Source organism: Strigops habroptila, chromosome Z (assembly GCF_004027225.2).
Source record: "Strigops habroptila isolate Jane chromosome Z, bStrHab1.2.pri, whole genome shotgun sequence".
Classification (NCBI taxonomy): domain Eukaryota; kingdom Metazoa; phylum Chordata; class Aves; order Psittaciformes; family Psittacidae; genus Strigops; species Strigops habroptila.
The window spans coordinates 78,864,270-78,881,361 of record NC_044302.2 but is presented as its reverse complement, the minus strand read 5'-3'; the positions used below and the strand labels follow the sequence as shown (position 1 = coordinate 78,881,361).

General features: G+C 37.9%; 1 protein-coding gene across 5 annotated transcripts in view; it reads left to right on the top strand.

Annotated features, from left to right (window-relative positions):
* Positions 1-17,092, top strand: part of MAST4 (microtubule associated serine/threonine kinase family member 4) — a 296,950-nt gene that overhangs the window by 64,074 nt on the left and 215,784 nt on the right. For all 5 annotated transcript variants that reach the window (XM_030512637.1, XM_030512641.1, XM_030512640.1 and 2 more), the window contains exon 3: positions 11,701-11,822. In XM_030512637.1, the coding sequence (XP_030368497.1) occupies positions 11,701-11,822 (122 nt within the window). The remainder of the gene's footprint in view (positions 1-11,700; positions 11,823-17,092) is intronic.

Genomic DNA, 17,092 nt, shown 5'->3' with positions numbered 1-17,092 from the left:
GCCCCCTGGATGCCACGGGCGCTGGAGCAGTGCTGGACAGACTGATGGCAAAGCCTGGTCAGGTGAGGTCAGCTCTGTTCTTGGGACAGTAGATCTCTGTGTGTACACATGTATTTAAATGCCTCGCCCCCTAGCCTTAGGTTGCTTTCTTTAAGGATTCCGAACACTGCACAGACTGGGGCTTCAAAAGTTGCTTCTAATCAGGAGAAAAGATGTGTAATTAAAAAGCTGCTTTTCTGTGGTGGCTGGTTTTCTTCATCTCCACAAACTTCAAAGAGCTGTCTACAGTCAGGGTTTTTGGCTTAAACTGTCTACAGATTTTAGTTTGCTGTGTTCAGAGATGCTTTAATAGAATTCATGGCAGAAAGCAATGTGAAAGGCTGAGAAATTAAATGAGCTTTTACTGTGGAGGGGGTTAACCTGGCAGATCACTTGGACAAGCAAATCGAATTGGCCTTGCTTTCGTGTCCCATTGCTGCTCCTCACTTTGCACTGCAGTGTGCAGTGTAGCTCTGTTGAGTCTCCTCAGCTGCTCCGGCGCAGCATTTGGAGATTGCTATCTACCTTTCTACTTCTGAAAGGTATAAGAGCTTTTTGCTGGGAAGAGTTTGTATTTTGCTGCAGCTAGCTCAGTTGTCTCTATACTGATAAGCTCTGCAGTTAGATATATAAAATAAAAAACCAAACCCAAACCACTTTGTTACCTATAGTTTGAATATCTTATCTTGTCTCCAGTTATCTAATCAGTAACTGCCTGGAAGCAGACTTCCTGCTGGGCTAATTGTCACTAATTGTGGTAGGGCTGTTATCTTGCTAACCTTAAATTGATCTTACACAAATACTGGTGACATAACACATACAGACTTCATTTTATAGAATCTTTTATCCAAAGATCCTAAAGCACTTTACATTGATGAAGTGGTCGAGTAGATTTAGATATAGTGAAGAGCTAAAAACTAAGAAATCTTGGGATGCATATATTTTATGTATTTTTTTTTTCTCTGATATTCCTGCTTTGATGAGCTTTCTACCTCCGAGTCATCAGTCATCCAGATATGCTCAGCAATTATTGTTGTTCCCATATAACTAATCTGTGGTTGATTTGAAATGGATTTAGGGATCTTCAGTCTGTTTTTTGCATTAGAGATTCATCACTCTACTATCACTAATTAGCAGGAAGATCAACAACTTTATGGGCCATGAAGAGCAAGCTGTTCTCTTATCCATGGGTAGGCATGTGCTGGCAGGACTTGGAAGGGGAGTTTTTCCTTGCTCATACAGAGGAGCACTTGCAGTGGTAGAAATCTAGAGTTTTCTCAAACATTTTGCTGTATAATTTTTTTTTTCCCATTGTTGAAATTGCAGATTAGCTCATTAAGCCTTACAGTATCAAATAGTTGATACAACTTGGTGCATAGGGAAAGTTGGGCATAAAATCCTGTTACTTGTACCTTGAAACCTCTGGAAATGGTACCATCCCATTCTGTACAACTGTTTATTGTAACTATGGTGTGATTATTTTAGTGGCAACTAAAATCTTCAAAATAATCTTTAAAAGATTTTTTTTATTAATGGTAGCCAATTGGTGTAGATAAAGGGAAGTGTTCCCTGTCTCCCCTGTGCAGTATCAAGATTGTTTACTGACTTCCAGTTGTAGGAGTAATTGGTTATGTATGCAGCACACCATAAGAAGGCCTGTGGTTTTGTAGCTATCTCTGGGGATACAGCTTGGTGGGCTCTCTTGGCCTTGTCTCTGACTCCAGAAGCCAAGGTGCTGTGGGATGCAGGGGTAGGATGGCTGCTATCACCGAAAGCTTTGTCAGGCGTGCCTTTTTGTAGGAATTTTTACTTCCTGCCTTTTCTTTGCTCATATCAGAGCAAAACCATGTTTCAAAATTGCTTTCATCTCCGTGATACATGACAGGACTGGATATAGTGAGCTGAGTCTTTTCAGCCGCAGCGCCTGAGGGCTCTCCCCAACAGCAGCAGAGGGAGGGTAGCAGCCCAGCGCTGGTGCTAACACCACTGGATTCTTGGGTATAAAGGTGCAAAAGGTTCAACAGCCAGGTATGCATGACAACAGGCACCACGTGCTTCATTCAGTAGCATGCCTGGAGCCTGTCCTGGAGTCTTTTCACTGCCTTCCTCGAAGGCTTCCTTCAACTCCTGGCTTCAAACATCTTCCAGAATTAATAGAAAGAGATAGAAGCAAGCTATTCTATAATTATACACCTGAGGGGTTTGGTGGTTTTTTCCTTTAAACATGCAGTATAAAGCTATCTTGCACAGATGAGGTAAATACATTCTGCTATGAAATATGCATTTTTAAATGGTTCTTGGTGTACTGCTGATTGAAATGACATCAGGCTATAGTTGTCATTGTTAGTTACCTTTGTCATTTAAGGCTTCAATCAACCTACATAGTTGAGTTTATTTTTTTTACTTCCCTGGGCGCCTGGCAATGTAATTTCCATATTCTTTGACATGTCTGCATCATGTGATAGTCTGAGATGAGAACAGAGATACTGTATTCCTGTCTCATTATTTTGCCCTGAACTCCTTGATTGCTGCTTAATCGTGCTTGTATCATCAGAACATAAGAAGTTGATTGTTGTTGAGATCAAAGCAACCTGTAGTGGTAGAGTGCCTAATTAGCAGATGCATTTGCAAGTTGCCTGTTTTGAAGGATGGAGAAGTAGAGTTTAACCCTCCTTGAGAGGCTTATAAAGGATCTTGGAGGTTGAGTCATTTGTTACAGTAGAAAAATAAAATATGGATAAAATGAATATGCATATCAAATTTCTGAAGTTTGAGTTGTAGCTCCTTAAGAAATACTCCAAGAGCAGTTGAATTAGCTGGCTCAAGTATGCTTAGCAGTGTAAGTGTAGAAGCACACATGAAAGAACTTGCCTGGGCTTAGTTAAATGTTTGGGATTAATCAGCCGATTACCTAAATCAGAGGTCTCTGAGGCTGCAGTCCTGTTGTTGGTAGTACCTGAGCTCGTTAGTGCAAACCTGTTTCTGCAGCGTATTTATAAAGAAATCGTAGTTGCATGTCAGGACTGCATTATCTATACTCCTAGGGGCTGAAGTCTTCCTTTTTCATGTGTGGGCTCACTCGAGTGGATGTTGTGAAGCCAGTGGTCTGACCAAGAGTAGAGGAAAACTGTACTTCCTTGCCCCAAGGTGGATGCTTTAACAAAAGTGGAATGTACAGCTTGAGAAATGTTTGAGAAAGGTACTTTCTATGCTTAATCCTTAGAATGAAGGTTGAAGGCTTGAATGGAAAAGTTTATAGATGTTTACTAGTGAAAACAGGGCCAGGCTTTTCTATTAGGAAACCCCACCTTTTGAAAAATTACTATAAACAAACATATTGTCACAAATAATTTCTTTCCTTATGTGGCATAACAATGTACATGTGAAACTAAAATAGGAGTCAGAGCAGGGACTGTAGGGAAAGTAGTGTGTTGACACTTCATGTTTGTAATTCATAATAGAGTTGCTGGGCACTTTCTTCATAGCGCAGTGGAAGATGTTTGTTTCATATTATAATTTCTATGATAAGGAGGTAGCAAAAAAGAAGATGTTGAGATCGAGGAGAGTTGGGAGCCAAGAATATTAGCAGCTGGCTGAAGTAGCTGTTCCTCTAGTGGTCGACCTGGGCAGCAGTGAATCTTCTCAAGTTCTTAAAATTAGACTACAGGTATTCTAGGCACAACTTGGTTGGAAGTCTGACAGTTTTGGAGTTGCAGATAAGACCTAGCTCTTGAGTGTGCAGGATTGACTGTGTATGAGAAGGAACAAATAAACCGTATTATTACTTAGATCTAGTCCAGTTTAATGTGTTTTTGGTAGCATGATGTGTTCAGTCTGAACCATAAATTTCTGGGTTTTCTCCTATTTTCACAGTTTCAGAACTGGATCTTCAGTTTTTTCTGGAGCAGTTGGAGAGTGGAGAAGTGCTGAAAGGGTAGCAGGAATATTTGTGTATCAAAGTTGTGTTGTAGAATGATCTGTCAGTCTGTAATTTTTGGAGCTACATGTTACAAGTATGGGAAGAAGGTTCTATTTGTTGGTAAGATAAAGAAAAGGAAGAGGCAGAATGAGGGTGGTGTGGCCCACCTCTGAGCTCACTAATGAATAAGATATCTCAAACTAATTATTTTTCTGAGTTGTATTCCAGTAGAGTTGGAAAGTCTGTAAAGTAGAGTTGTAAATGATAACTTCGGGCTTTAGGTTTTTTTTTTATCATGCAGATGGCAGTGTCACTGGCTGGCTAACACTGCTATTGCAGTGGATATTTGGTATGGAAAAGAGAAAAACGCCCAAAAAACCCCAAACACTGCCCTCACCCCCAAAATCTAAATAAAACTAGAGAGATTTGCTGGTGATCCCAAATGCCATTCAAATATTTTATTGCTATTACAGTACTTCAGTAATAGATTCTAAATCATCAAAATGTAAATGTAGCTTCAGTGAGTATCTGTTTGCAGAGGAACTTTGAGTAATTTCCATATAAGCAAAATTCAGTATTTTCTTTTAAGTATCTTTCAGTGAGTTAAATTTGTTCCAAGCATGGAAATTATATTTATTTCTGGAAGGAGATTTTAAGAATATTAATTATATGTGAAAACTTATTCTTGATAATTTACTTACAAACAATCTTGATTCTGAATCCTTTGTAATTAATGGAGTTCTGATTTTTTTTTTCTTTTAATATATTTTGAATACAGATCTAAACCTGCATCCTGCTAGTTCCTAGTCCAAAACCGTATGTGTCCTTTTCCAGTTCCAGTTTTCCCAATGTTGTGACTTTTTAAGACAAATGTATTGCTTTTTTTTTTGAGGTCATAATCTCACCCCAAAGTTTTGCCTTTGGTGGGACAGATTGATTTCATGCATGACCAAATACCACTTCTTCATCTAATTTTAGAAAGTAAACCCAAGATAGAGCATTTTAAGGAGACTTTGTAGTCTTACTTTTCATCAAAGAGTGAAAAATCTATAGTGAGTGTAATAGGATTTTTAGAAGGGCTTCTTGTACAGTGACAAAAGAAATTATAATTGAGTCAGTTATAATTATAGGCTTAACTGAGTAATGTTATGTTTAGTGCACAGATTGGTTGAAAAAAAAATTCACCTCTTGCATCAGACAGGGAAATTGGCATTGTTTATTAACTTCAACCATGCGCAGCTGAGTAATATGCAAACCATGGTAATTTTCTTAAATTGTGGGCAATAAATGAGGCATGAATAAAATGGTAACTCTTCTTTGCCTGCTGGTAGTCATTTGGAATTTAAGTAAAGTTTGTTGATGCAGCCACAGTAAAACAAGGCAAAATATTGAAAAGTTTCCTAATGATGAGTTTAAATGCATCCACTATCCTTTTACTTTCCAATTACTGCTAATGGAAATTATGAGCTTTGCTCCCTCCACTCCCCCAGTGTGAGAATAGACCTAAAATTTACAGCATCCACATGATTTCCTACAGCTGGGCTGTCTGCAACAGTTAAATTTGAAGAAATAAAGCAGAATGCCCTGACCTGATAGTAAAATACTAATGTGGGAGGCTCTTTGCTTTTCACCTGGCAGGTTTCTGAAGTTGTAGTGGGGCTTTATGGATCTGTGGGAGTGAAAGTGATGGTATGTTTCCTTCAGCTGTGGTTTCCACTTCCTGCTGCTCCTATTGCCCGGGCTGTTGCATGTGCCTGTAGCTGCTCTGCCTGTGCTGGGGATGCCACTGCTGAGGAGCTGAGGTGGCAGGGGTTTGCCTTCAATCTTTCCTCCATTCACAGTAAGACCTGTCAATGAACTGTTCAGTCTGGAGGTGTTTTTTTGGAGAAAAGCAGAAAGAGTAGGAGGAGGGAGAAGTACCCAACTGTGTTTCTTTCCAGTGTGTTTTGTGATCCAAAGTGATCTGCAGTGGGGTGCAGTTTTGCCTTCCATAATGGCCTGTGCCTGTTGTTCTGATGTAGAGAGATGTGGAGTGAGCAATCCACTTGAAACTATGCTTGTCAAATCTGACTTGACCACAGCGTTCAGGTTTTGAGATAAGATCAGTTATTTTTTTAAATAGTGAAGGAGAAGGAGCTTTCTGAATTGTTTTTTAAATAATCTGCATTTAGGTCATAAATATATGTAAGTGATTTTTCAGAAGTTAAGTCAAATAAGTATTTCTTGGTTCTTGCCTTAAAAACATCAGAATGGCAAGAGGCTATTTTGAAGGCTGCTATTTCACAGCAAACACATCGATGCTTCAGTCTGTGGTACGCTGTAATCATATGCGCAGCTTCCATTTTGGACTAATTGTGTCTGTAGTTACTGTCAGCCCAAATCCAGATGCTTCTATTTTAGCAACGTACCTACCTGTCTTCCATTTACAGTTGAGAAATGTAAAACTGCTTTTAATATTTTCATAAAAACGTATTTCCATCAAAAACTTTCAAGATGCTTTGTCTGTGTTTATCTTTGCATTTTGACAAATTACAGAATTTCCAGCAGTACAGTCTACGCTGTCCTAAGTACTTTTGTAGAGGCAAAATCCTACTTGGATGCCAGAAGGTTTTCTCCATCATATGCAGTTCTTAAAACATCAGACTGCTGAAGATTTGAGACAGGTAATTTCTAAATTAACTGAAAATGGAAAATGTATATGTACTAGATTTAAGCTCATTTAGTAATTCTCAGCCATCCCATTGGGATATGTATTTGAGAGGGAGAGAGGAAAGAGAGTAATACTTCAGCAGTAGGAAAGATTTTTCTAATTAGGATAAAGCAAAGCCCACCTTCTGTGACTGATCTTCGAGTAAGTGTATGTGTTTTTTCTAGTCTCTTGGCCTTAAACAGTAGGGCATACAACAAGTATGCACACACTGGAGGCAGTAGAATTAAGATGTAACAAAGATTCTGTTCAGACTTTCTATAAATATCCATTATAAAGGAAGCCAGGCATACAAGAGGCAAGTTCAAGGGGAAGATGACACTGAACTCCAGTGGTGTATTTATTCCCTATGTCCCCCAAGGATTACATAATGCCATTAAATAATGCTCAGTTATTACCATTATGTAATCAACTTAAGTCAGCTTTCATTGAAATGTGTTTTGATAACTCGTTTTGTGGGACTAATGAGGATTGCATTCATATGTGGGAAGAAATGGCACTGGTTACAGTGTTGTGACTTCACACTGTCTCGATAGTTTCAGGCACAGGAAGGGTAGCAGAGATGCCAGCACATCCTCTGCAGAAGGCACAGGGGGAAGTCAAAGGCTGTCTTGAGTGGGACAGGAGCAGGGGATCTGTAGATGATTTATCTGTATCAATAACTGGTGAAAGTAGTAAGAAAATTATTATCAGTGTGGCAGCGGTCTCTTGTTAGATGGTGATTATCCTGGGCATTGGCAGTGTTTATGTGCTGTGTATCAGCCAAAATGCTAATTAAGATGGAAGGGATGAGGTAGAGTTGAGGTGAAATCATCCTCTCTCTCCCCCACGAGTCAGTTCACTCAAAAAGGAAAGGAGCTGCTTGGAATATTGAACTTGAATGCAGAAATGAATGCAGTGTGAAAATCAATAATGCATTTCAGCTCAGGTTTTACGTGTAATACTGATTTTTGAATCACGTGGCAGTGAGGAAAACTGGATACATGTAAATTCAAGGAGTTATTAAAGAAAAAGTGGAGAAATGCATACAACTATGAATGAAATTAGCAGGAAAAAGTGTGAAAGTACTACAGGAGCAGGAAAAAGGACTGGATAGACTGAGGAGATTATTGAATTTTATTTTTTTAAGCTGGAGGAATCGATCTGACTAACTCACTGTGGGCAGGGACTGTTTATTGTGTGGTGGTTTCACACAGTGGCAAACTAATCTCTCAAAGCAGACAGTTATGGAAGAAATTCTATTTCTCTTAAGAAATGTTGATGCCCAGTTTGATTTTGGAAATGAAAAAGCCTCATTGCATTCCTGTAAACTGTGTCAAACTTTTTCTTATTTTACGAAGCCCAGTATTAAAAGTACAGTTGTTATTTTCCAGATGTTTTGTTGCAGTTGGCATTCTTGTTGGTAACTGTGAATCTCCTGGTAGTATACCTCTGCACAAAGGTTAGCATTATGCCCAAATAATGCTAATAAAATGTTACCATCTTTTTGTATAAGCCATGGCTATTTTTGCTTCTATAGAAAGCATATTTATTATATGCTATTTGTGTATTTAAAAGCTTGAAAAGCTATGAAAAGAACAGGAATTCTAGACAGTTTCAGTATGTTGTGAAATTGGTGATGCCCTTAAGTAAGCTCCTGTTTGGGGTAAGGGTGGGAGGAGAGACCATTCCAGTGTCACACACGGTCACGTTTTCATTGTCAATTTTGATTGTGTTGACTGCCTAATTAGCTACTCCACAGACCCTCCAACATTATTTTAAATATTTCTGAAGGTTAATCATGCAAGAGAGAAATAATGGGATATTAAGTGAATTCTTAGAGTGCAGACATTGGCCCTGGTGCTAAGTTAATCTTCTCAGCTTTCCTGTCAGTCAGGCAAAATCTTACTGTTGAATGAAGGGCTTTTTTAAAGGTTTTGTTGTTGCGAAGGGTAGGATTGCCTCTTCTCTAGCCTCTGTACCAAAATATCTTAGACTTTCTTTCAGATGTTTGAGCAAAATAAAAACTGGGTTGTAATACAGATGCCTGTAAAGCGCAAAGAATGAAGGCGGCTATTAGAGATGTTCTGTGTCTGCATAGCCCTGGACACGTTAAGGTACTCTGCTGTGTGACTGACATGAATAGGAATCACAATATTACCTTTCCATGTTTTAGGTCTGGCTCCCATTTAAAACAAGTAATTACAAGCATTAATAATAGCACTTATTTCTCATATGCCCTTCTCCTTCTAGACTTCATTGACTCGTTATTTAAATCTTTTTGGCTTGGGACCCAAACCTAAACAAAACTACATGGATTTCTGGACAAAATACAAATGATTGCCTTTTTCGTGTTTGTTTTTTGTGTGGTGGTTTGGTTTTTTTTGTGGGTGTGTGGGGTTTTTTTGTGGTTTGGTTTGTTGGGTTTTTTTTTTTTTTAATTTAATTTAATTTAATTTTTTTTTTTTTTTTTTTTTTTTTTCCCATAAGAAGCTCAGTGGGATTCATTTGAAATGAGAATTACTGCAGTCTGGGAAAGGCTTAGTGTGACTAGTTTCAAACCCCTGCAAGAAAGTGCGTTGATGAACCAAAGAGTGAAGCTCTTCCCCAGTTTCAGAACAAGATTTATTAAAACAGACCTGCTTCTTGCTTGCGTTCTCTTTTGTTCTAAAGATCAGAGGAAAACTCCACTGCTTTTCAAGTATTGATTCCTATGATGATAAAAGGCACCAAGGTTATGCTACAGTGATCAAGTTGCAAGTTGTTTAATGTAATTTTCCTGGTGGCTTCTAGAGTGGTTTAATACAGAGTTTCCAAGAGATTTGTGTAATGTGTGTCTTGACAAAATAGGTGTTGCCAAAGCATTTTACTGGTGTTACCAGTAAACATCAGTAATATGATGTTTGGAACTGTCTTGACTTTGCTGGAATTTTAGGAGCCTTCTTGCAGACTTCCATTACAGTGTTTGTAGTCTGCATTCTAGCCTGAGAAGTCTTCATAATTGGGTGATGCAGCACTAGGAAATGTCTAGTTTCATCCTAAGAACCTCATCTTACCACTGGCTCTTGGGAGCAGAATCAAAATGCAAGTAAGGAAAATGCATAGACCTCTTCTGATGTGGAAAGTATTAAAGAAGTAAAACATACCTGTTTAAATGTGAGGTTTGTATAACTTAGTTTTTTTCCACTAACTTTTTAAATCTCTTTTTCCTGCCTGGATGAGAAGGAGTTAACCTTTTGAGGTGCTGTAACTGACTGCACATATCACTGATATATATCAGAATTGACATCAATGGAATATCAAAGATGTGGGCATGACAATCAATGCCTTAAGCTTTTTATGGCATCCTTTTAGTTGACGATAGTGGGAGACTATGTAAAAAGGTAACCGGAATTTGGTAGAAACAGGCTGAGAGAGCAGATGGGAAATTAATTCAGTTTTTCCAGTTCTGGAAAATGTTATCCTGGATAATTGAGCTAAAACCCATATCTTTTTTGTACATTTTTCTTCTAGGCTCCAGCAAGCTGTTAGCAAATTGAGTGAGAAATGTTCATGGGTTCCACTTTACTAGTGTAACAAAGAACAATAGCACATTTTGAAGACTAATTGGGAAGCATTAAAAAGACTATCTTGTGCTGCTGCTTGAGAACTCTTTAGCTCTCAAAACAGTCGGTTTCCAGCAGCTCTCTGAGGATCTGCTGTTAAAAATAGGGTTATGAAGCAGAAGCCTTTGATTTCCTGGCAAATCTGTGCACACCTACCTAGGGTGCAAATCCTATAGCAGTGGTCATGCACATACCTACTCACTCCCTAGTTCTCTGAGATTACAAGGTTAATGAGGTAATAATTAGTAATTCCAGGAAACAAATATTTAGGATGTGTAGTTTGGAAGATGGTTTTCATTTGAGCTGTTCAATTAAAATTTTGCATTGTGATTTTGAACCTGAATTTGATTAAAATTTTTTTTTTTAATTGTCACTTTGCATCAGCTAGTTGGTCTTCTAAGAGAAGTCAGTTGCTTTAGTACTGTCTCATTTTTGCATAGTTTTCAGAAATAACTAAGAATTTAGGCTGTACATCTTTGCTAAGAATAGTATATAGCCTCTTACCTTGTTTCTCTACAGTGGCTGAAAGTAAGCAGAAAGGAACAGCGTTATTACATGCCCATCATCTTAATATAATTCCCTGAATATTCTCCCTGATGCTCTTTCGCAGCTTAGGGGCTTCCTGAGCCAGAGATGCTTTCTGCCTAGTTAGTACCTGTAGGGAGATGGTCATGACCAAGTGGCAGTGCTTGGTCAGGGCTCTGACCTTCCGTTGTACTTTGCGCAAGCGAAATGACACTGTTAGGCAGCAAGTACAGCAACCATGGTGGAGGGGTATCTCAACTGCTCTCTGAGAGCCCAGTATGGGTATGTTCCTGGGGAGTGGCTGTTGCACACCTTGGTGATCTCCACTTTCTTGGTATGCCGGGTAAGGATACTTTTTTGGGAACTGAGTGAGGCCTATTGGGTAGATTATAAGCAATTTTGGAATAGAAGCAGAATTGTCCCTACTCACAGGGCAGTGTATTTGTTATCCTCATGATAAGTGCCTTATTTCAGTAAACCTCACTTTGTACCTTGTACTGGGAATCGTATTGCTTCAAGGGTAGATAGCGGTATGGTTTGGTTTTTTGTTTTTGATTTCCTTCTTGTTGGTTGTTTTTATTTATTTTTGTCTACCCCTCAGAATTTAGGTTTCTCTGGTTCAGACCCACCATTCTGGATATTTGTATCTGTTGTTGCATTGTGTTTGTGGGTAGGAAAAAGGTACAGTTGTGAGATTATTGAAAAAATTAATTTGCCTAAGAGAAGTGTTGCTTGTGGAAGGGTAACATGAAGGGCTAGCAAGTAAATAGTAGGAATTCTGTTTGGAATACACACTGGTCAGAGCTATAGTGAAAGAAACAAATATTTTACAATGGTAAGAGCATCATCTTGTAGTAAACCCTGTCTTTTGCACTGCCTCGTCTGCAACATGTAACATTTTAACACACTCTTTCTTAACTTGACAGGCAAGTATCTGCTTCCCAACGCAACTGGACAGCAGCTATGGCAACCTGCAGAAACCTCTAATCTTGTTCGCATGCGCTACCAAGCGCTTGGGCAGTCAGCACCTTCACTTACTGCTAATTTGGTGAGTAATTTTTTTCAAAGCTCAGAGTGTACAAAAAGAATCTATTTCATTTCTGTATCTGTTGGTGGAGGGATGGGGATCAAACTAGAGCTTATTTTTAAATCAGCTTCTCCTCCTTGAGCTGCATTTTTAAAGTACCTAATGCATTCCTGCAAATAACATTACTTAATATGTTGAGTGCAGCTGAGTAACGTTTATGGTAGCAGCAACTCTGAATTGGGCTACTGGATTTTGCATAAAGTCTTGGCTGAATGTTGCATTGATACAGCCCTTTGCATTTATATAGTTTCTGTCCTTAAAAAAAAAGCACGCATTTAAAGATAGCAATAGAAGGTAACTATGCTTTCTCCTGATTATTCTTTTCTATCAGTGTCTTTGTTTCAGCTCTCTGCAGGACTCTGTCCTCAGGAGAACTTAGGTGTATAAAGCATAAGCTTAGTTAGGTCTTCTGGATAAAATGATCAGGGAAGAGAATGGGGAAGAAATGCCTCATACACTTCACTTGAACTTTCAGCTCTCTCTCTTTTTTTTTTTTTTTTTTTTTTTTTTTTTTTTTTTTAAACAAACGATTCTTTTGGAAGTTGTGTGCTTTGAGCCCTAATGTTTTCCAGGGAACTAAGTATTAACCTATGTATTTCTGTTTTCTAGTTTGTTAGGAGAAACAGTAGTTGGTTTATGTATATTTGAAATGAAGAGGAAAATAGATGAAAGGTCAGAAATCAATATAAATTGCATAAAAATGGTACAGTTTTTCCTTTTCTGCAGTTGGGAATTTAAGCCATAATTTCTTCTAATGATCTGAACTAACTAAATTTAAAAAGTGTTTTGTTGCTGTTTCGTTTTCTATTTCTGTTTGAACAACTATTAGTTGTCATGCTACTAGCAGCATTCTGCTCTTGTTTTGGTGTAATACTTAAACTATAGGAAGGGGAAGATTCAGCAGCATTTTGAGAAAAAGTATTTTAAATGGTCATAAAACAAGAGACTAGTGAAAAATTAATTGAGCCATGCTTCTTTAAGAGCCTTTTGCTCATCACCTATTGACTTTTATGGCATATTTGTCTGCTACAGACTTCTTCCTTTCTGTCTCTCTGCATCTTTTATCTGTGCCTGACTGCAGCTTCTTTCATGCTGGTGCAAAAGCAGGCGTGAGCCTTTTATGCAGATCTGAGCAGACTGTGCATGGGGTGGAGTTGCAGGTTCCTCAGAAGTATTTATTTCTTATCTGGAACTCCTGATCAGACTTTTGTCCTGGGGAGGATAATGTTACATTGTCACATAGGCAGAGCTCTGCTCAAGCCTCTTTTGACAAATAACTTTGCTGTCAGACTTGTGAAAGACTTTGGGCCTTTGCTTAAAAGGCGCCATAAGTTAGGGGTCACTCTCCCTCCTTCCCCCCCCCTTTTTTTTTTTTTTTTTGGTCTTGGTTCTGTGATTTGACAGAGTTGAGTTTGTGAGGCCTATTGTTGTGTTTCAGGAATGGGAGCTTTCAATTGTATTTAGAAAAGAGTTTGACTTTATGTAGAAAAGATTTGTATGAAGAATTTCCATGTAGCTGTTCAGTCTGAGTTGAAATGGTTTAAAATGCAGTGTTTCATTCGTCTGAAAAATTATTAGCCCGTTATTAGTTCCTCTACTAGGACTGATCATTCTTGCTGGGGTTCATACCCATCTGATGTGGACCCTACTGTGGCAGTGATTATGTGCCAGTACAGACAAGAATGACAAGCTAGCAGCAAAAAGTTATATACTCGTGTTTAGTGGAATTGCAGACAGGGTACAAAAAACTTATTTTTTCCCTTTTCTGTCAACAATTTGTAAAAGCTTCCTAAGATTACTTCCTGTGTCACAGATGTAAATCCTTTCTGTGGGAAATTGCAGATTTTAAAGTGGATTAGGGAATACAGATTAAAAATGGACAGCAGGTATTGCTTTAGATTGCATTCAATAGCTGTGCATGATTCACTCCTGTAATGTAGGCAGTTGGACTATAGATTAAAAATACAGTTTCTATATAGAACCATATAGGTAGGTTTAAAATGTGTTTGGGGACAGCTGATTTTCAGATAAATGGCCAGTGTATTGGATTTGCTGGGGGCTCTTAGTTCAGAGGTAGGAAAGTGATAGTTTTATTATTTTTCTACTTGTGGCAGGAGCATGTTGAGTTGTCCACAACACAGGTTCTGTGGTGGTCATGCAGATGATGGGAGTCTGCAGAGAGTATTAACTTCGGCTTAGAAACATTAAGAAAATGATACAGAATGTCTTCAACGCTAAGCAGAAAGGTGAAGCTGAGGTGTGGAGCAGTTCTGCATTAGAATGTTCTCACAGGTCAGGTGTTGGTCTGGTCAGTCTCTTCCTCTCCATAGTCAGTGGAGGGTAATGCGTACTCCTGGAAAGGGATTCAGAGTATGCGTCTCATTGCTAAGTTTTCTGGGAGTGTAGCAAAACTGTGGTAGAGCTAGCTTATCTTACTCTCCTTGCTCTATCGGCTGACAGTCATCTTGCCTGATTTAAGGCATCGATTTCAGGATGAAAACGACCCCTGAAAGAGCTTCTTTTCTACTGAATTGGTTTGAGACTTCACTTGCGGTTGCTGCCTCATTCAGTGTCCAAAGTTTGGGAGTAATTCTCCTGTTCTCTCCCACCCCCTTGCCACTCCATAAGTGTTTACGAATACCATTATTACTTACTGTTTTGACTTGTCCATTTTTATTAACGCTACTAGAATTTTTGGAAAATAGTTCATAATAAACTGAAACAAAGCCATTTTGGTTAATATTTCATTGTAATAAGCCAATATTGCTTAAAATTATGATAATGAGCCTGAAACTGCCTGAAAATTACTTACCATTTTATAGGCAGAAAGATATTTTGTCTCTGAGTGGCACTGATTGAAATTCCTGATTTTAACTTTTTTTCTGAATAGCTGCATGCATAAAACCAGTAGAAACCTGAATATAAAGTGTCTTTATTTCATGTGATAAGTGTGTAGATGAAAGGAAAAGAATTTGTCCAAATTAATTGGGTAAGACTTCTGTGGATTTGCTTTGTCTTCATAATGAATTAATATCAAACTCGTGGGTTTTTTTTTTTGTTTGGTTTTTTTATATTTGGGTGGTGATGTGTTTGGTGGTTTGCTGCTTTGAACAAAATGAAAGACTTCATGTTCTTTATGTCACTTATATGAACAACAACCACCAAAAAAAAAAAAAAAAAAAGCCAAAAAACTCTACAACAAAGACTTCTCACAGCCCAGGGAGTCTTTTAAGACTGAGTTATTTCATGACTACTGAATGATAACTTGGTTTAATAATGGAACATTTTTGACTACTTGTAGAGAGTATCTAGTAACTTACGGTAACTGGTGAAAAGGTAAAGCTGTCCTTTATGAGTAGCTTATGCCCTTTCCTGGTAAGCAGTGAAAGGATGTTTTGTCTAAGTATGACTACAAACATTTGGTACTTTGTAATATATCACTTCTTCAGTTTTTTCAAGATTATTTTACCTCTTGGATTTTTCCCTCCTCCACCTCCAACTTCTTTCCTCCCCACCCCAACTGTCAAATATTGCTGTCTTCCCCAAAACAACAGAAGACTGAATTTGCAAGCATCTGTACTTTGGTATACTTGCTTTTTATTGCCACTTAATCAGTGTTAATTTGTGAGAATGGTCTTATGGCATTTGAAGGGTGGTGATTATATAAAGTGCTGTTTTATAAGAAGGATTGCTGAAAGGAAACAAAATAAGAAATGTTCAGTGTCTATGAAAAGCAGTTTTACTTCTTCAGAAAGGGCTTTGCCTCCTTTCTTTTAAATAGTATAATACTGAAAATGAGTGTGTCTTTGTTAAGTATGCCATTAACTTCAGCTAAATCGACATAATGTTGACAGTTATTATGACAACTGTTTAAAAACTAATTATGCTAATTAGAATGTAACTACCAGTAATTGCATGTATTCAAACTGCACACCAACACCCTTTTGTGTGTTTTATTCCCCAGATGCAAGACAGCCATTTGTTGCCTGAGAAGCTGCAAAATCAGAGCTTAGATAATAAATGATTGCAAACAAGTAAAATGCATTCTTTAGAAACACTAATTGGTTGGTTAAGTGAATGACAGTATCAATTGTGCTTGGGCAAACCACATAATTTAAAAAAAAGAAGGCCTTTATTTAGAAGTTTTATTTTAAAATTGTAGGAAATTTTTTAAACAATTAATTGTCTGTATTCAGTTTTATCTAATGAGTATCAGGTGTAGCTGAATTTATTTTTAAATAAACTTATTAGAGAGCAAGAGGAACCTGCATGTAAAACTTGGGATGCTTTGAATTTTAGCTTTCTCTCCAGAAATTCAGATTTTCAATGCCTAAGATTGTTGGCTGTGTCCGTGAGCAGCTATTTAATACTCTGCAAGTTAATGAGCATGTACAAGGATGGCACTTGTGAGAAACATGAAGAAGGCATAATAAAACTTGCCGAAGTAGCTAATCTTGGGTCCGTCTCTAAAATCTCCTGAAAATACTTAGCTAGATTTCAGGAATACTGAGTCTGAACTGAGGCAGTTATTTGAATGCTAAGCCATTGTACAGATTTGAATGCCATATTCTTGTTTGACTTAAAACCAGCTTACCTTCTAAGACTAATCACTGAGCATCCTTTTAAAATGGGAAGTATTTATTCCTGTGAAATGCTAAAATTGCCAAGTAATGGTAGCAATTTCTTCCAGCTTTTGAGATATGTTCTCCCTTGTGTTTTTTATTTCAGTAGCTCCTTACCCATGAATATGTATTTGTGTTTATATTTCCTTGTCTGTATTTGCCTTCTAACAAATTCTTAATTGCAGTTCTAATTCATTAGTTAGTTGTAATTTAGTAGTAGAGAGAGCTAAGTGAACATCCATCTTCATAAGCTCTCCTTTAGAGTTGATATTTGTACAGAACAAAAGGCTGGAGTATACCTGGTCCAGAGCCATGAAACTGTAATACTTTCTGACAAGCTGATGGAAGAAGATAATGATTGGCTGCTCCATTTCACAAATATATCTCTATTTGTCTATAACATTGTTTTTAAAATAGTCACTGCATATTTGGGTTTAAAAAACATTTGTAGATTCAATTATTTGACACATTTCTAAATGTTTGACTCTTTTCCTAAATCGGTATGATTAAAACTAATGGCTTTATTAATTGTGATGCTTTGCTTGCTCATTCTTGGTGGATGAAATAGAGAAGTCATGATGGCCAGGATTAACTCTCCTCCTGTAGAGA